Source organism: Malania oleifera, chromosome 2 (genome assembly GCF_029873635.1).
Source record: "Malania oleifera isolate guangnan ecotype guangnan chromosome 2, ASM2987363v1, whole genome shotgun sequence".
NCBI lineage: Eukaryota > Viridiplantae > Streptophyta > Magnoliopsida > Santalales > Ximeniaceae > Malania > Malania oleifera.
Window position 1 is genome coordinate 112,515,751 of NC_080418.1, and position 20,907 is coordinate 112,536,657.

Here is a 20,907-nt window from a genome sequence, read left to right on the forward strand (position 1 = left end):
TTCCACCAGCTTTCCCTTAAGACATGAATAAGGTACACACTTCTCAACGAATGGATCAAGGATAGAATTGTACAACTTCCTAATACTCAACATCAACCAACAAATGAAGATAAGGCTCATCCAAAGTATTGTCGATTTCATGAAGTTGTTAGTCATCCTACAAATGATTATAGGACATTAAGAAAGATTTTTCAGAAGAAAATTGCAGATGGTAAGCTCTTGGTTGAGGGGGAGGACATTTGAAACAATCCTTTACCTCGTCATGATAATCGGAATACTCATGTCAATGCTTTGGTTGAAATTCCAATTGAAACTCCCAACAATACTTTCATCCCTGCAGAAGGGATGTCCAACTCACTAAGGGCATGATATAGGACGGGTAAGGGTGGCCTAGTCCTACGGTTTCAACCCTCACATAAGCACATACACTCAAGACACTTTGATTTAAGAACTCAATTAACTAAACATAAACACAATAAATGAAGCTTCATTTCACATGTTGAATTTTTAAACTGTATGATGTTCATAAATAAGTCCCAAGAGTTCTTTCACAAGGGAATCAAGTTATATGCAACAAATATGTTATTCAAAATTTCAAGAATTTAAGTTCTATTGTTAGCAAGCAATATTCTCACAATTGATTTTAAACTAGCAAGTATCAATATTGCAATCTATAAATTCAAAGGGCTTATCAAATATGGAATTTCAAATTTCCAGCAAAGGCTTACAATATAAAATAAGGGTTCAAATAAGTACGTACTGAGATTACCAAGAAAATTATTTGGATGACTTGACGTTGTTCAACACAAGTCTTAGACCATGCCAGAAAATTCCTTGGAACAAGCTTTGAAACACCGACACGAACATAGCAATGTAATGGAGGGGAAGTGGCCATGTGGGGGGGTATTTTGGTGTGGCCGTGTGAATGCGATGGAGGATAGTTAGAACTCGTCTGAAGTTCTTCGTGCACACTTTGAAATATGGATATGTATGCAGCAAATGAAATGATGGATTGGCGGCCTTGGGGTGTAACATGTTGATAGCCGTGTGGGTGATGGAGGGAAGTCGTGAAGGTGGGATAGGGATGGAGTCGCTGGATAGAATAGTGGTCTCTCACCACCTGATCTCCGAGGAGAACGACGTAGTCTCTCACTACACAATCACAAGGATTGGACAAAGCTTAACAAGCTTCAACAAAAGAGTTTCCTTTCAATATCAATACTTTTTTTCTCTACACAGTTCTGACAATGAAGGGGTTTATATATATCTAGCATCGGGGGACAAAGACATTAAACAACTAACAATTCCCACACAAACATGGGAGACACAAATAATAAAGACACCAACTTACTAGACACATTAATTGCTCTTACAAGTTACTAACGAAATAAATGCTCCAACTTTCTAGACACAATAAATACTAAGCACAACTTACTAACACTCCAACTCACTAGACATACTCACACAATTTCCTAACATACACATGCAAGCAAGTTGTCTTGCATGTTTACAAATTAAATATAAAGAAAAGTCAAAGGGAGGCCCAATCCATATGGGGCCAATAGAGCCATGTGTGGGGCCTACAAGATCGTGTGAGGCCCACATGGGTCTTGAACTCGGGCTTGCTTCGGCATCTCTACTCGAATCTTTCTAACACTAAAAAGTCTTCAAATAATCCATTCAAAATCTACAAACAATTATGAACCGATTGTAGACAATAGGAGGTCGTCTACGTGTCATCATGTTAGCAAAAGAAATGTGGGCATCAGGAGGCCGTCCACGTGTCACAACATCTGAAAATGACATAAGTAGGGCATGCTAATCCCCATCAAGGCACAAGCAAAAATAACAAAGGATGATCCAGTTGTACATGCTTTCATGAAGACTACAAGTTTCAAAAATTTCTTTGATAGTATGGGATTTTTGGAGGACTCCAAGAGAGCTACAGTTGTGGCTCTTATTCAGTATGTAGAACATAGTACAGTAACTCATCCAATGGGAAAGATGACAAAGAATTACGAGAATGTCATTGTCATCACAAAAATAGATATGCATGTTAGATACACTAACCACACCCGCCCTTTACATATGGAGAGCATAATGAATGATCACCAAGTCCAACACACTTTTGTGGACAATGGGTCATCCATGAATATCATGCCTCTTTCCACTTTTCAGGCTGCAAACGCTCAAAAACACTATTTGGTGAAGCAACCTATAGCAATTCATGGATTCAACAAATCATCAATCAAGACTCCAGGACATGTGAAAGTGGATTTCTGAATGCGGCCAAATCAAGGTTCTACCCAATTTCATGTAATTGATGCTCTTGTAGGTTACCACTCACTCATTGGAAGAAATGGTTGCATGAGCACAACTTAGTCCCCTCCACTCTCCACCAATGCACCAAGGGGAAGTGGAATGACAAGGATGCATTCACTCTTGCAGAAAAAGCACCTTTTGAACATCAAGAACCTTACCTAGCTGAGTCTACTTTCTTTAATGAGTTTGATAAAATGGCAAGACAACCATTGCTTGTCCTATTGGTGTTCCTCTTCCTTCTTGGGATGAAATCAAGGAATATCATAGAAAAACATGAATAGGAAGAGAAGCGCAAAGAGAGAGAGGGGAAATGATAACCTTCAAGGAAATGAAAAGACTGAAGTAAAAATAGAATTGTACACCCATTCAAATGGTAAAAAGGTGTACCAATTATGGAGTGGAGGACCTAGGGAGGACTTCTCTTTGGGTCTCTATCCGTCGAATGCATTAGCGGCTCTAGAAAAGAATTCATTCCTCCTTGCATGCCTCTAATCCAAAACCCAATTCTTGGCCCAAAATTTTTCCAAGATCAACCAAAACCTCAAGTTGAGGAGCTGGAGGAAATAAATGTAGCACGGGATAATATAAGTCATAAAAGCCTCTTTTCATAAGCAAATAACTTTCAAAGGAACATCGTTTCAAGCTTATTGAACTCCTTAAGGAGTATCGGGAAATCTTTGCCAAGACTTATAATGGGATGTCCAACCTGGACAAGAAGCTAGGGATGCACAGATGGGAAGTTACTCAAGGGAGCAGAGCAGTAAAGTAGTCCAACAGATTTTTCAAACTGAGGTAGATATTCAAATTAAGTTAAAGATCCAAAAGCTTCTCAAAGTTGGATTTATCCAATCAATCCAACATCCCTTTTGGAAACCAAGCATAGTACATGTCATAAAGAAGAACGATCAAACTTGAGAATGTGTGGGTTTTAAAAACATCAATAGGGCTTGTTCCAAGGATGAGTTCCCTCTCCCTTGTATTGAATGCTTTGGTAGATGCTAGTGGGACATTAGATGTTCTCTTTCATAGATGGTTTTAGTGGATATTATCAAATCAAAATGACTCTAGAGGATGTAGAGAAAACTGCATTCATAACTCCAGTTAAGAACTTTTACTACACAATCATGTTGTTCAGATTGAAGAATGCAAAGGCAGCATATCAATTAGCCATGACTAGCTTATTCCATGATATGATGCGTGACATTATAGAAGACTATGTGGATGATATTGATGTGAAGTCCAACAAGAAAAAGGATCACTTAGTGCATATGAAGAGGGTATTTGATAAAAGTCGACATTTCAAACTACAGATGAACCTTGTCAACTGTGCATTCAAAGTCCCATCTAAAAAATTTTTGGGTTTTGTAGTTCATCAAAAGGGCATTGATCTTGACCTCTCTAAAGTATAGACGATTCAAGAAGTGCCACCTCCAACTAATTAGAAACAGCTCAGGAGCTCCATTGGTGAAGTGTTATACATAAGGAGATTCATCTTGGCCTGAGCTGAAATTTCTAATCCATTTCAGATCTTATTGAAGATAGATGTTACATTTGAGTAGGGAGATGGTACATGAAGACCCAAAAGAGATGCATGATCCAATTTATTACTATACGAAGCTGAAACTATTCTTTCTACATAAGTGTTGGTTCCTTCAGCACAATTATCACTGGAAGCTAATATGGATTATGACTCTTTGATTTTAATTGATTTAGAAGTCCTAGAATAGAGGATTCTATTTAAAAAAAAAAGAGTCTTAGAAGGGAGGAGGATTACATCCTAGCAAAATCTAGCCACTTATCAATGGAGACTTAAGCATTGCCCAATACAAGCTAGTAAGAGGAAGATCATTTGAAGGAGATTTGGTTTTGCGAGCAACCATGAACTCCCTTGCACAAAAATTTGCTCCCAAGTGGAAAGGACCTTACATAGTTCATGAGTATATAACAATACGTATTATAAGTTGATTAACCCAAGAACAAATGCTATAACTTCTCTGATCAACTTGCAATACATAAAGAAGCTTCATGTGTAATGTTTTGCATATTTATTTTTTAGCAAGTATCGAAATCAAAAGGGAGAATAATTTAGACTACATATGCATAAGGGAAGAATCACATCTAATTGTAATTTCTTTAAAATATTCATGATGCATCAAAACAAATGTTTAAAAAATAATGAGCTCTCAATTATATTGTTGGGTGTAAACCACCCAAAATGTGGTAAAAATAAGAAAAAAAAGGAAAAGCATGTGTAGTAGAAAAAAATAAATAAAAAGGTACATCAGGGAAGACATAACATGAAACCCAACAAGCTATGGAAGTTATGAAATCAAGCCAACCTCCTTGTCTTAGGCTAGGCATCCATGCGACTGACTTAACTACTATAATGACTATTATTGAACATAGTGTATAGTTTTAGTCCCACATCGGAATGTTAGGATAACCTCACTCTCTTGTATAGCTATATACATAATCTCAAAGTTGTAAGCAAAATACACCAAGAAATATTCACTTTCTCTTATATAGTTCTCTCTCTTTTACTTTCTTCTTGGTATCAGAGCAAGGTTGGATTCCTTGTTTAAGGTTCGGGTTCTAAATTGAGCTATATGCCCTGCACTCGCCACGTATGTGGAGCTTGTGCATCAGAAAGCTTTATTGATAGTAGGTTGAGTCGTATGCTCTGTACTTGCCACTTTTAGTGGATCTTGTACATCAGAAAACTCAGTCTACTATTTTTCCAGTACCTTCCAGCGGCTTTTCGGGCGACTTTCTGGTGTCTTTTCGGAAACTTCTGGGTGACTTTCCCGTCAACCGGCGACTTTTACGGCAACTTTACGGCATTTTCCCAGCGACTTTCCCGTTGACCTGCGACTTTTCCGGCAACTGTGACTTTTTTGGCAACTTTCCAACGACTTTTCATTAGCTTTCGGCTACTTTTCATACCTTTTCCGGCGACTTTCCCAACGACCGGCGGCTTTTCCGGCAGCTTTTCGACAACTTTTCCGTTAACTTTTCGGCTGATTTTCCAACGGCTTGCTTTGCTTTGCTGCGTTGATACTTTTGGAGCCTATTTCTCTTCTTTACAATGGCTACTAAGGATGATGATTATGCCTACCAAGGATAGTACATCCACCTCTTCGTCTCTGAACCTTCCACGCCCTGACTTATTTATTACTCAGACTGCTCCTGTTTAGAAGGTCACCAGCATTCTTCTGAATGGCAGCAACTTTCATGCCTAGTCACAGTCCCTTCACTTATATCTTGGGGGCCGTGGCAAGGCTAACTAGTTGTTAGGAATGGAGTTTCACCCTGCTAATACAGATCCAGCTTACCAACAGTAGTCCATTGACAACTGTGTCATCCTAGGTTGGATATTTGCTTCAATGGAAGAAAGCCTCTACAGGATGTTCATGTTTCACGATACTATTCATAGATTTTGGTCTGCCTTGACCAAAATGTTTGCCCACACAAGGTGTGAGGTTCGTATTTTTTAGCTTTATCGAGAGCTCCACCAAGTGACCTAGGCTTCATTGGGTTTATCTGTGACGGACTTCTTCGGCTATCCCCAGTCTCGGTGGGAGGAGCTCCCAGTATGAGCCTCTTTCTGAGTTTACTACCGAGGCAGTAGCTATTGAGGCAAAGCGCCAAGATCGTCGACATACTTTTCAGTTCTTGATGGGTTTAAAACCTGAGTTCGAATCACTTCAGACTCAAATTTTGAACACGTCCCCGATGCCCTCTTTGTACAAGGCATTTGCAATGATTGATGGTGATGATCGGTGATGATGTCTTCTCCTTGGATTTACTTCTTCTAGTGTGCCCGAGCAGGTTGCCCTTGTAGCCCCTACTGGTGCTAGGTCTATTGACCGCAAGACTTGATTCTGCCAATACTGCCAACAGAATAATCACACCATTGTGCACTGCTTCATTCTCCACCCAGAGCTGCAGGAGCGTTACTCCAAACAAGCCTCTCATGGTCGTAGTCGTGGTTGTGGCAAAGGTCGGGGACCTTCTATATTGGAGTTGTTGCAGAATCTCTTCCTGCACCTCCGGCTTCTCTTACTCTTGCACCTACTGCTGCTCCAACTTTCTCTTAGCTCCAGGCTCAACTTACTCAATTTCAGTCTCATATTAGCCTCCTTGCCTTTGCTACACTGACTGCATCCTCCTCTACAACCACCTTTGCTGCAAATAACCCTACTGCCCTTTTAAGTAAGTCTGGCACACCCGGTGTCACACCCGTTTGGATACTAGACTCAGGGGCAAACAACCATTTGACTAATGAGGCATCTCTCATTACATCCCCTATCCCTTTGTTGGTTCATAATGTCCGCATTCCTGATGGGTATTTTTGTTCCATTCATACCCAAGGCACTGCCTGTTTATCCTCAACTCTATCTTTATTCCCTATTTATTATGTTCCACAATTTTCCTATAACTTGTTATTTGTTAACCGGATTGCCAAACAATATAACTGTGTTGTGGTTTTCTTTCTCGACTCTTGTTACTTGCAGGACCTGAGTTCGAGGAAGATTTTTGGCAGGGGCTTTGAAAGGGATGGACTCTACTACTTTGGCAATCCGCCTTCGTGTCCTGTATCCTCTTCTGGCTTTCAAACATCTATTTTTCCTTCTGATGTTTCCACTATTTTCTCTTTAAAAACCTTGGATTTGTGGCATGCCCATTTGGTACATGCAAATTTTAAATATTTGTGTTGGCTGTTTCCAGAATTTAATAAAGCTAGCAACAATTTTAATTTTCGGTGTGCTACTTTCAAATTATCTAAGCATGTTCGTTCATCTTATCCGTCTCGTATGCACTGTTCTCTTGCAGCTTTTGATATTGTTCATAGTGATGTCTGGGGTCCCTCCCCTGTCTCCTCACTCACTCAACATTGATATTATGTCACCTTTATTGACGATTACTCCCATTGTAACTAGGTCTACCTCATGAAAAATAAATCCAAAGTTTTCACTCATTTTCAGGCTTTCCTGCAGATGATTAAGACTCAATACAATACCGTGGTTCGTATCTTGAGGTCTGACAATGGCCATAAGTACCTCAGTAATGAGTTTCATGTTGAGTTGTGTCAACAGAGTATTCTCCAACAGCTAACATGTCCCTACACTCCTGAACAGAATGGTGTGGCTGAACGCAAAAATCACCACATCATGTCTATTGTCCGTTGTCTTCTTCGAGGATGCATGTCCCCAAGTCTTATTGGCCTCACGCCGTTCTCACTGCAGCCTATCTTCTCAATCGTACCCCAAGTCGTGCATTGCAGAATTCTGCTCCACTTCATCTTTTGCATCCTCACAAGTCCCTTTTCTCCCTTCTTCCTAGAGTGTTTGTATGCACCTGCTTTGTTCATGACTAGAGTCCTTCTCGGACCAAGCTTGATAATAAAGCCAGCCAGTGCATTTTTCTAGGGTATTCCTTTATGTCTAAGGGATATCATTGTTATGATCTTGTTGGTCGGCACACTTATCACTCTCTCTATGTCACATTCCATGAGTCTACCCTATTCTACATTGCCATCTCCACTCCCTCGACCCAAGCTTATCTTTCTCTCATCTGTACAAGTGCCCTCTTCTCCGGTGTCGTCTTCATCTTCTGAGCCTCCTACCTCTGTCCCGACTGGGCAGGACCATATCTCTCTCATTCCACAAGTTTACACTCGCCGATCGCGCCCTTTAGAGCCTCTACCAGCATCTTCACCAAGCTCAGGTATGTCTCCTATAGTCCTTGACCCGTCTGCTCCCTCCTCACAGTATCCTTCTCAAACCTATCGAGCTCCTCATTTTTTTTAGCCTATTCTACTGACCACCCTATCTCCCAGTATCTTTCCTATCAGGATATTTCCTCGAGTTATCAAGCCTTTGTGGGACAGGTTGATGCTATTCTCATACCTCGCTCAATTCATGAAGCCCTCTAAGACCCCAAATGGGTTGCTGTCATGCGTACTAAGATGGAAGCTCTACATCAGCAGCATACTTGAGATCTTGTTCCCCTTCCTTCCGGTGCACGCACGGTGGGCTGTAAATGGGTGTTCACAGTTAAGTACCTTGCAGATGGTATTGTTGATAGGTATAAAGCCCGCTTGCTGGCTAAGGGTTTTACGCAGATTCTAGGTCAGGATTTTCTTGCTACATTTGCTCCTATGGCAAAGCTCACTACTATTTGCCTCCTGATCTCTTTGGCGGCTTCTTTCACTTGGCCTTTATGTCAACTTGATGTCAATAATGCACTCTTGAATGGTGATCTTACTGATACTATTTACATGGATCCCCCTCCCGATTTTTCCACTCAGGGGGAGTATTCTGGCAAGGTGTGTAAATTGTGCAATTCCTTATATGGGCTTAAGCAATCACCTCATGCATGGTTTAAAAGATTCAGTGATGTGGTTCTCTCTATGGGATTTATTCAATTCCAATCAGACCACACTTGCTTTATTAAGCGTCTCTCCTATGATCCTTGCACCATTATCTCTGTCTATGTGGATGATATTATTGTTACATGTTGACTTGTCTGGAATTGCTCAGATTAGAAAGGAATTGGGAGACACCTTTGAAATAGCACACTCCTGCAAGGGCATTTCCCTCTCAGCGGAAATATTCCCTAGATCTCCTTATGGACACTGGTATGTTGGGATGTCGGCCTGCTTCTACACCCCTAGATCTGAATATCTCCCTTTCTGCAGAGTCTGGTGATCTATTGACAGACCCTTCAGTGTATCAGAGACTTGTTGATCGCCTCATCTGTTTGACCAACACTCGGCCTGATTTGGCCTATGCAATGAGCCTAGTAAGTCAGTTCATGCATTCTCCCCGGACTTCACATCTTGATGTTGCTTATCACATCTTACTGTATGTGAAGACCTCACCTAGACTGGGATTGTTCTATTCATCTAGAATATAACCAGGTCTTTCTGTATTTACTGATGCTAACTATGCTGGGTCCAAGACTGACAGACGATCTACCTCAGGAATTTGTACTTTCAAGGGTGATCATCTTCTTTCTTGGAAGAGTAAAAAGCAGGCGGTGATTTCATGTTCTTCTGCTGAGACTGAGTATCAGGCTATGACACAAGGTACCTATGAGATCCTGTGGCTACGCTCTCTCCTATCTTAGATTGGCTTACCTGTGACAGACTCTTCTTTGTTGTTTTTTGACAACAAGTCTACTATCTCTCTCTCTTCTGATTCAGTTCTACATGAGAGGACCAAGCATATTAAGGTGGATATTCACTTCATCAGGGAAAAAGTTCATTCTAGGATTATCTCTCCCCACTTTATCTCCTCCAAAGGCCAAATTGCTGATGTCTTCACCAAGTCTCTTGGCCCAAGTTTATTACAGACTACTATCTCCAAGCTTCGACTTGTCAACATCTTCGTTTCAGCTTGAGGGGGAGTATTGAACATAGTGTATAGTTTTAGTCCCACATCGGAATGTTAGGATAACCTCACTCTCTTGTATAGCTATATATATACATCCCAAAGTTGTAAGCAAAATACACTTCTCTCTCTTTTACTTTCTTCTACTATAAAATAGGGAGATTTAGTGGATGAAAGTTTCTTTCTTAGCAGTGGCAAATTGTCTATCTCACGACTATCGGATACATCCTTGTAAAAGGGCAATAAGGTCTCTCTCTCGTTTAGGGAATCCCTACACCCATCAAAATATCTTCACTGGCCACAATCCATGCTTGAGTTTCTCAGGAATTGCCTAGCTCAATGGCTCTCCTATCTTGGACCTCTCCAAATCCATTGCTTGTGCACAACAAAGCTCTCCGCCCTTCTCCAAAACCCCCTCCAAAGATACAAATAACAACAATAGAAAAAAGAGAGGTTCAGAAACTAGAATTTTTTACTAATTATTTAGAAAGTGGGAATAAAACCAAAGGGCTAAAGGGGCAAGGGTATAAGGAGAGGTCCTTTCCGACAATATGTTGAAGTAGAATATTTTGTGGAATATTAGGGGAATATAAATGACTTGAAAAAAGGGCATTAGTAAAAGAAATAGTTTAAGATCTTTGAGAATGAATGTTGTGTGACAATAGAAAATCAAATCGAACTCTACTACTGATGCATATTTGAGAGGCATTTTGGGTGTTAAGGAATGCAAGTGTTTGTATTTAAAGGCTAATGGCTTGGCTCATGGTGTTTGTGCCATGCAGAAGACCTCTATTGTTGACTTGTAGGACTTCTTTTGGAGGGATATTTTCATGATGCATGCTCAAGGAGAGCAAATGATGTGTTGTTTGGATATTCGCGACCATATGATAAAGATTGGAAGGGTATCTTGTTGAATGAATTGCTCTTGGTGAAGAATGATTGAGATTGTGCTTGGGTTTTGGAAGGAGAATTTACATTCCTTTACCCTCGTGAAAGAAGTGGGGATAGAAGGGATACCACTGATTTAAGATGCTTTTATGAGTGTGTTGATACGAACTCATTGCTAGACTTACCCTTGTCAAGTTGGTTGTTTACTTGGGTCTAATTTGAGGGGAACCCCACTTTGCCCAATATTGATAGGGTCTCAGTTTCAATTGAGTAGGAGGATCTTTGCTCCAATGTTGTGAAGAACTTCCCAGGATGGTGTTGACGAATCACCCTATCATGCTAAAGATGGAGGACTTGAAGAAAGGCTCAATTGTTGAAGACCATCCCAATTTTAAAATGAGGCTTAAGGTGGATGGGATTAAGGAATTGGTGAAAAGTGGCGAGTATTCCCAAATCCCAATTTTCTAGCTTGATTTCTTACTCAAATCTACCCAAATCGCTTCCAAACAGCAACAAATTTCTTCCCAAATGGATAAAATTTCAAAGGGAAGGGGATGCAGTAGATCACCTTCATATAGCGATTTCAAACACAAATTTCTATTTCAGCAGCCATAGATCACTAGATCCAAGTAGAACGACCTTGGAGAGAGAATTGCAGCAAAACTCATAATCAGGCAATGAGGTATTTTTCAGTATATAGGGCTGCCAGCAGGGAACATAATGCCCATTATGGACATGATTTTTTTCCTCACCACTATAGCGGCCCATATCGGGCGGCCTTGAAATTCCTTTACGTAACAGCCATTATTTAAAACCAAGGTGAGGAATGAGGATGGAAACACATGATAGGTGGGTAATGAATTCAAAATTGAGGGGACTGAAGGAATCAGGAGGTTTTTGTAGATTTGAATAACAGGATGGAGAATCTACTTAAGATAGTAAGGAGACCATAAAGGGGATCTCTTTTCGAGATGCAATATGCAACTTCTATTAGAAGCATTGCACAAAACTGATGAACCGAAGAGCTTTGGTTGGAGGCATAGATCTAATAAAAATAAGGGTGATACAGTCTTTTGGTTGGAGAGACCCGTCGATGAAGAGAAAGTGAGCGCCTCAAAAAGATTGCAAGGGGCATAAGGCACCAGGCACCAATGATTGTGGTAAAGGATGATTTGCTCAAGTTGTTTGTGAATTTTCATAAGGATGATTCTTTGAACAGCATGAATAACCCCTTTGTGACTTTGATTTTCTGAGGAAGAGTTGAGCAACTTGCACAAAGGACTTTCGATACAATAATTTGATGGACTGCATTTATCAGTTCACGTTAAAAATCCTGGTAAGGAAGTTGAAAAAAGTGGCCGATGACGTGTTGGGAACCATTCCAAAATGCTTTTTTGGAGAGGAAGCTAATCCTCAATGCAGCCTCAATGACTAGTTAAAGTTAAAATTCATAACTCATTTACAAAATCCTATTTGAATTCAATATTTAGCACTTAAAACTTAATTTTACCAAACACCCCTAATATACCAACCAAATAGTCCACACAAGATCAAAATTTAGCACATGTCCAATGAATCTTTGCTTTCTTACAAACACAAATCCATTGTATCTTAGAAGGAAAAAAACTTTCCAGAGAAAGGTACACATAATTTTCCCCAGACAGCAAAAGGCCTGCTCCAAACAAGAACATAGACCAAATAAAGGCCCTAACTTTAGATGGATTTAGTTTTAGCGTTTCAAATCAAGATGTATAAAGGAGAACAAGAACCATTAGAATCACAAGTTAACAGATCAGAAAGAGGTTTACAGGAAAACCACCCTGACCCATCCAAAAGCCAAAGGTCTACAATCAGAACAAGAAGAAGGAATAAAAGAATCCATCACCCCAAGACTTGGGCCAACCTGATCACAGTTTCCCTTTTATTCAAATTCCTAACAAAAAGAAAAATTACACAGCACAATAGCCTCCTCAAGGCCTAAAAATTAGATATTGGGGTGTTATGATGATTTGAGAGATGATAAAGATAAGGAAATGCACTACAGAAAGGTTCTGTCTCAATCCACAAATTATCCTAAAATAACTTTGTCACCATTAAGCACTGAATCTAACCTAAGGAAGAAATGCAAAATCTAAGAAATAAATTTTCAGAGAGTCCTACGAATAGAATTAAAAGTAATAGTAACACTGGTAATAGTAACACTGGCATCCCAATTCTCATTGATCCCACCCATTCTGTAGGAGTCCAAATATGCTTTGAATTACCTTATGCTATAGGTATCCAGACTCGAAAGGGAAAGGCCATAACCATCTACCTAGAAAGACAATGTTCTTAGAAACTGTGTATCCAACCTGAAACCACCATCACACTTCAGCTTGCGTGTCCTGTCCCAACTAACCAAATGGGTCCCTAGGACCCTTCCCCATCCCTACCCACAAAAAATAATCTCTAAATCAACTTTATCCAATCTCTGAGCAACATAAACATTAACAATGGCTTTAGCTAGTGCATCTGATTTGGAAGAGAATTGTTCTCTTCACCCTTTACACACATTTTCTTACTGTTTTAGCGGAATTAGCCATTCTCCACTCTTCAGTAGGACCGGAGGGCCTTGTTAGCTTGACTTGGTATTTAGCTTTCTACATTCCTCTTTGTTCATTTTTCTATGCAAAAAAAAAAGCAACCCCAAACTATAAAATTATGACAATCAATTCTCAAATAATTTTGAAGATTCTCACAATTCAAAGTGCATATGAATCTGCAGTTGAAGAGTGACTATATTTGGGAAATGCTTCAAGAACCCAAAAAAAATAAATAAATAAATAAAAGTGTGAGCAAATGCCAAATCTAAGAAAGCATAAATTTGTAAAGTTTCCAAAATAGGAATAAAAAAAAAAAAAAAACATGAATTCTAGGAAGGATGCACGGGAAACCAAAATATAGGCCTCAAAAAATGATGCATTTAAACCATGGTCTTAAATTTCCAAGAAATTGTCAAAATTTCCGTTGAAATTTCTGATTTCTGTCACCCTCAAATATGAAATGGCAGTCGATTTCTGTTTTACATAATTTCCATCGAAATTTCAACAAATCATTCGAAATTTATAGAAATCTCAAAAATTTTAGTTAAACTTGTCGAAAATTTAACTATAGAACGAAATTTCCTCAGAATTCAAGTGAGAGATTTAGGAGCAGTGTGAAATTTCCCACTTAATTTATTTTATTTTTTTTATTGAAACAAAAAGATTATCACAAGGGATTTTGAAATTATATGAAAAAATAAATTTACAACAACATTTTTTATCTAAGCATTCATGTCTAAATTATCATAATATGTATGATAAATAATATTTAAATGATTTAGGAATTTCATTTGTATTAACTGAATATTTTTAATGCACATTATCCTACACAAATTATATTACAACTTTTTCACCGCATATATAATATAGATGTATTTAACTTGAAATATATTAGTTCTAAAACTTATGTTATTACGTCTATTAACCATTTCTAAAATTTAATAAAAGAATTTCATGAGTTACTACTGAATTCCATTATATTTTCAAGTTGAAATCGAAATTTAATACCTTGATTTAAACAAATATATATCCTTTACTATGAGCTATTTCTTGAAAAATGTGCACGTGTGTGTGTGTGTGTGTGTGTGTGTGTGAGAGAGAGAGAGAGAGAGAGAGATGGGAAACATGTACTTCACAAGTTTCCCAGGACCCCCAGAAGGCCTCAATACAGAATGTTCCCTGGAAGTCTCCCAAGGGTTCCTAAAATGTTAGTAAAAATTATCCAAAAGAATATATAAATGCACGAGTCCAGGGATAAATAAGAATATATGAAGTCTGCATTATGGCTTTTCAGGAATGAAATTCATAAAAAATATTTAGCCGCCAAAGCTACCTTGAGAAGCATCTTGTATGCCTCCAACAAGCGATTGGCAGCTGGCCCAAATCCATGAAGCTGCGGTACCTCCATCAAATGAGTCCAGGGACGAATTTCCTGCAAAAATCACGATATTCAATTATGATCAGTACAAAAATCAAAAAACACAAATAGGAAGTTCAACACACAAGAGTCCAGCGAATTCCCTTCTAACGGCACAAATTCAAAAGTTAGCATGACATAGTCAAACAAGCCGACTTTTATTTCAGTTTTGCTTCATTTCATTGAATTACTTTTTTTTGAAGCTTTTGCTCATTATTGGTGGACTTCTTGTCTTCTTTATTTTAAATTTGTCTTATTTCTTAATATAGTTGTTATTTTCTTACCAAAATACATGTACACACACACATACATATACATACATACATATATGTATACACACACACACACATAACAAAATATGCATGTTTGATGACAAATTTCAAAGATTCTTAGAAATGAAAGCATATGTTAAAATTCTCCAGGAAGCAGAAACTCTTAATAATTTATCTTAAAACATGTCAGCAAAATACAAAGCTGCTACAAGAGAGTGAAATGTACAGGGGGAAAAACATATCAAGTGTAGGCCCAAACACAGAATTAGACATACCATAAAAAATAAATAAAAAAAACTACCTGAAGATTCTTAAGCAAACAACAGGTGTCAAAATCTCCAACGAAGATGCAGATCTTTAAATAGTTATTTTGTCTTAGCAAATTTCAATGCAAGATGGAGTTACATCAGAGAAAAACATTTGTGTGCAACAATTAGGCCAAGGAATAAAGCAAGGCATCCCAACAAAATCATCCCAATTCAACATGATACGAGCATGCTCAGAAATATTGGCCATACAGGCAGCAATATCACTAAATTGTCAGCATTAAAGTAGCAAAAGAATATAAAATTGTCTCTTGAGAATAAAAAAAATAAAGCCAGAGAAAAAAGAAAACTACCTTTGTGTAAATCATATTGAACAGTCTTGCAGTTTCTAGAAAAGATTCCAAATGTCCCCGCAGCTGGGATTCCACCTGTGCATACTCCTCATCTGGGTTGTAAGCATGCTATATGCAAAAGGCACAACAATAAGTTTTAGCTAAACAAAAGGGGAAAACAACTAAAAGTAAATTGGAAAAACACCAACATATAGGGCCATGGTAAGAGATTCAGAATACTAGAATCATTCCCCCACCACAACAAAATTAGAATTCTGTGCATATTGGAAAAAAAAAATACAAAACATAAAACAATGAAACTTCATGTAGAAAAAATTAATTGCAAGAAATGATATTCTGTCATTCTTCTATAATGAATACTTTGAAATATACAATTTCTATTATGAAAAATAGGATTATGGGAAAAGTGGATGTCACCCCATCTTCCACCACTTTGGTTTCCACCCCAATAAATGAAATGTTATCCATATTGCCCTATAAAAGGGCACCCTACCCCTCACATTTGTAACATATATCATTACATGCTTAAATATTCGCTTGCATGCTTGAAGTAAGTAAGGTATATAGAAAGAAGAGGGAGATAAAGAGAAGATATAGATATCTTGTACAAGGCAGGTTCCATATCATATTATAATTCCACCCATGATAGTGAAGATCCCATCTGCCCATGGAGTAGGCAGAGCCGAACCACGTAAATTTCTGTCTCATCTCTATTTATTTATTTTTCTATTTATTTTCTGCATCTTTTATAACACGTTATCAGCACAAGCCAACTAACATATTTCTTTAGTTCTTATTTAATTCACGAGACTCTAACCGACTAATATATTTCTATATATTTATACTATCTTAATGGACGGTTTTATTTCTATTTATACCGCCTTAACGGTCGGTTTTATTTCTATACCGCCTATATATATACATATATATATTATCAATCTATAGTAAAATTGTATAATAGTCCTCCAGAAGAAGCTATATATTTAAATCTTCCATATATATATCTCCTGAAGAGAGAGTCCTCCTGAAAAGGCAATATATTTAAATTTCTCATTTACATATTTAAATCTCCCGAAGAAATAGTCCTCCTGAAGAGGCAATATATTTAAATTTCCCATCTATAATTTTAACCTCTCAAAGAGATGTTAAATTCGACCTCCTCAAGAGGTGAAACATTTATTCTCCATATGAAACTAATATTTAACCTCCGGAAGAAGTGTTAAATCATTACTCAATTTAATATTGTAAATTGGAATCATACTCCTGAAGAGTACAAATTGAGAAAAAGAAAATGTTCCTGAAGAAACATATTTAAGTACCCCAAAAGGATGGAAATATTATTATATTATTGTCTCAGTTTTATTTTATTTTTTATATTTTGTTTTCTAAACTGCTTTATTATTGTTAATTTATTCAGATGTCGAACCTAAGAAAAATTGAATTTGTTCCCCTTGATATCAAAGGCAACAATTCTTTATCATGGATTCTTGATGTTGATATCCATCTAAATGCAATGAACTTGGGAAATACTATTTTAGATGGAAATACCGCATCCCTGCAGGATCACGAAAAAAGTTATGATCATCCTCCGTCATCATTTAGATGAAGAATTAAAGACTGAATACCTCACTGTTAAAGACTCACTTATCCTATGGAAAAAATTTAAAGGATAGATTTGACCACTAAAAAATTATGATTTTACCAAAAGCTCGATATGAATGGTTGCACCTGAGATTGCAAGACTTTAAAACAGTCAGTGAGTATAACTCAGCTCTGAATAAGATTAGCTCGAAACTAAAATTATGTAGTGAAAATATTACTGATGAATACATGCTAAAAAAACTTTTACTACTTTCCATCCCACTAATGTGCTCCTGCAGCAACAAAATAGGGAAAGGAAATTTACTAAATTTTCTGAACTTATATCATGTCTTCCTGTCACTGAACAAAATAATGAGCTTTCGATGAAAAATCACCAAACTCGTCCAACCGATTCAACCCCATTCCCTGAAGTGAATATGAATACATCTCGTGGTCGAGAACGAGGCCACAGGCATGGTCGTGGCCGTGGTCGAAATAATCACTGGCATCAACGTGAGGCTACAATCCCTCAAACGAGGGATAACCTCCAGAAGAGGGATGGCCCCCAAAAGCGGCTAAATGATCAAAATCAGCGACCCAGGCAGCATGAAACTGAATGTTACAGATACGGGGGAAAAGTTCATTGGCCGCGTATTTGTCGTATGCCCAGGCACTTGGTACATCTATACCAAGCATCTATAAAAAAAAAAAAAAAAAAAGGAAAAGACTAAAGAGGTTGAAACAAATTTTGCTAATAATGTTATTCCAATAGATGCTGGACCATCAAATTCTGTTTATCTTGATGTTGCTAATTTCCTTGTAAATCCAGATGAAAATAATGATGTAATATTTTAGGATATATGGTAAGTAATATTGTTTTTTAATAAATTGCTACTATGATCAATTATAGCAATGAGTTTTTAAAATATTTGTTGTAACGTGAATTGTCTTAAAGCTTTGATCGATTCTAAGATGTCTTTGGAATAAGTTTTTTTAGCTAACAGTGCTACAACACACAATTCTTCGAGATAAGAAATATTTCCATTACTTGAATATATATTTAACAAATGTTAATACAATATCTGGTTCTGCAAATTTGATTGAGGGTTCCAGAAGAGCTAATATAAAGTTAGCCGATGGTACTTTATTACAAATTGGTGAAGTTTTATATTCTAACAGATCCAGAAGAAATATGTTAAGTTCTGAAGATTTAAGACTTAATGGATATCACATTGAAACTACAAATGAAGGCAGTAAAGAATTCCTATATAATACTTCTATTGTTTCTAGGAAGAAACAAATTTTAGAAAAGTTGTCAACTTTATCTTCTGAATTATATATACAAAAATTAAAGCAATTGAATCACATAATGTCTTGAACCAGAAGTGCAATAACTCAAAGTTATTTACACTTTGGCATGATCGTCTTGGACATCCTAGAGATGTAATGATGCAAAGAATCATTGAGAATCCACATGGTCATCCACTAAAGAACCAGAAGATTCTTTTATCAAATGATTTCATGTGTATTGCTTGTTCTCAAGGGAAATTAATTGTCAAACCATCTGCTTCAAAAGTAAGTCTTGAATCACCCAGTTTCTTACAGAGAATTCATGGTGAAATATGCGGACCAATACATTCATCATCTGGACCATTCAGATATTTTATGGTCTTAATTGATGCATCTACTAGATGGCCACACGTTTCTCTACTTTCTACTTGTAATATTGCATTTGCTAGACTTCTTTATCAACTGATTAGATTAAGAGCTCATTTTCCCGATTATCCAATTAAATCAATTCGTTTGGATAATGCTGGTGAATTTACATCCTAAACTTTTGATAATTATTGCATGTCACTTGGAATAGATGTTGAACATCCCATTGCTTATACCCATACACAAAATGGTTTAGCTGAATCTTTTATTAAGAGACTTCAACACATTGCTCAACTAATGATTATGAGAACTAAACTGCCTTTATCTGTTTGGGGACATGGTATTCTTCATGCTGCATGTTTAGTTCGTATAAGGCCAACTGCTTACAATAATCTTTTACCCATGCAATTAGTTTCTAGGCAACAACCTGATATTTCTTATTTAAGAACTTTGGGTTGTGCAATTATGTTCCTATTGCCCTTCCTCAAATAACTAAAATGGGTCCTCAACGTAGGCTTGGTATCTATATTGATTTTGATTCCCCTTCTATTATTAGATATCTTGAACCTTTAACAGGTGATTTGTTTAAAGCACAGTTTCAAGATTGTCATTTTGATAAAGCAGTATTCCCTACATTAGGGGGAGCTAAATCAGTGCCTGAAGCACAACATGAAATTACATGGAATGCCATGAGTTTATCTCATTTAGATTCTCTCACAAATCAAAGTGAACTTGAAGTTCAGAAGATTATCCATTTACAAGGGATTGCAAATCAATTACCAGATTCTTTTGTAGATACTAAGGTCATACTAAAATCTCATATGTCTGCTATAAATATTCCAGCACGTATTGATGTCCCTGAAGGACAACAACCGACTAATGAACCTAAACCATAAGTTAAGCGTGGAAGGCCTATTGGTGCAAAAGATAAAACTCCCAAAAGGAGAAGATTGAAATTTGTAAACACTCCAGAAGAGGTTACAAGGGTGGATAATCCATTCGACATTTACAAACTCATTTCTCCTGAAAATGAAATCCCTACTATAAAACCTCTTAAAAAGCAACCTCCTGAAGAGGAATCTCCTGAAGAGAAAACTCCTAAAGGCACATTCCTTGAAAAGGGACAAGTAATTGGAAATAATAATGAGATCTCAATTCATTACACAAGAGAAATGTGGGATAGAAATAAAATTGTTATCAACAACACATTTGCATATGCAGTAGCTACTGACATTACCAAAAGTAATGAGGATCTTGAACCTAAATCTTTTAATGAATGTCGATATAGAAGTGATTGGCCAAAATGGAAAAAGGCTATCACATCAGAATTAAACTCTCTATCAAAAAGAGAAGTTTTTGGACCTATAATCCAGGCACCAGAAGATGTCCAACCTGTTGAATACAAATGGGTATTTGTGCGCAAGCGAAATGAAAATAATGAAATTACTCAGTATAAAGCAAGGCTTGTGGCACAAGGTTTCTTGCAGAGACCTGGAATTGATTATGAGGAGACATATTCTCCCGTAATGGATGGAATCACATTCAGATTCTTAATTGGGCTAGTAGCCGCTGAACGACTGAGCATGCGTCTTATGGACGTAGTAACAACATACTTATATGGATCGTTGGATAATGAAATTTATATGAAAATCCCTGAAGGATTTAAATTGCCTGAAGAAAAACCCATAAATTTATATTCAATTAAACTCTAATGTTCTTTATATGGATTAAAGCAATCTGAACACATGCGGTACAATCGATTAAGTGAGTACCTTGTGAAAGAAGGTTTCATAAATAATCCAATTTGTCCATACGTTTTTATTAAAAGATCAAAATCCGGATTTGGTATAATTGTTGTTTATGTTGATGATTTAAATTTAGTTGGGACTCCTAAAGAACTCACTAAAACTGCTAATTATTTAATGACGAAATTTGAAATGAAAGATTTAGGAGAGAAAATATTTTCTTCGCCTACAGATTGAACATGTAAATGGCGAAATTTTCGTTCATCAATCTAAATATACCGAGAAAGTATTAAGGCAGTTCGATATGGACAAAGTTCATCCTTTGGGATTTCCAATGATGGTGTGATCACTTGATGTTAAGAAGAATCAATTTCGACCTCATGATGAGGGGGAGGAATTACTTGGTCCTGAAGTACTATATTTAAGTGCTA

The 20,907-nt window shown here is 37.3% G+C and overlaps 1 protein-coding gene across 3 annotated transcripts in view; it reads right to left on the bottom strand.

Moving 5' to 3' along the window:
* LOC131147868 (AUGMIN subunit 7) overlaps positions 1 to 20,907 on the bottom strand; it is a 57,622-nt gene that overhangs the window by 4,085 nt on the left and 32,630 nt on the right. For all 3 annotated transcript variants that reach the window (XM_058097495.1, XM_058097496.1, XM_058097497.1), the window contains 2 exons: positions 15,495 to 15,602; positions 14,520 to 14,618 (listed from right to left, as the gene is read on the bottom strand). In XM_058097495.1, coding sequence (XP_057953478.1) covers positions 14,520 to 14,618; positions 15,495 to 15,602 — 207 coding nt within the window. The remainder of the gene's footprint in view (positions 1 to 14,519; positions 14,619 to 15,494; positions 15,603 to 20,907) is intronic.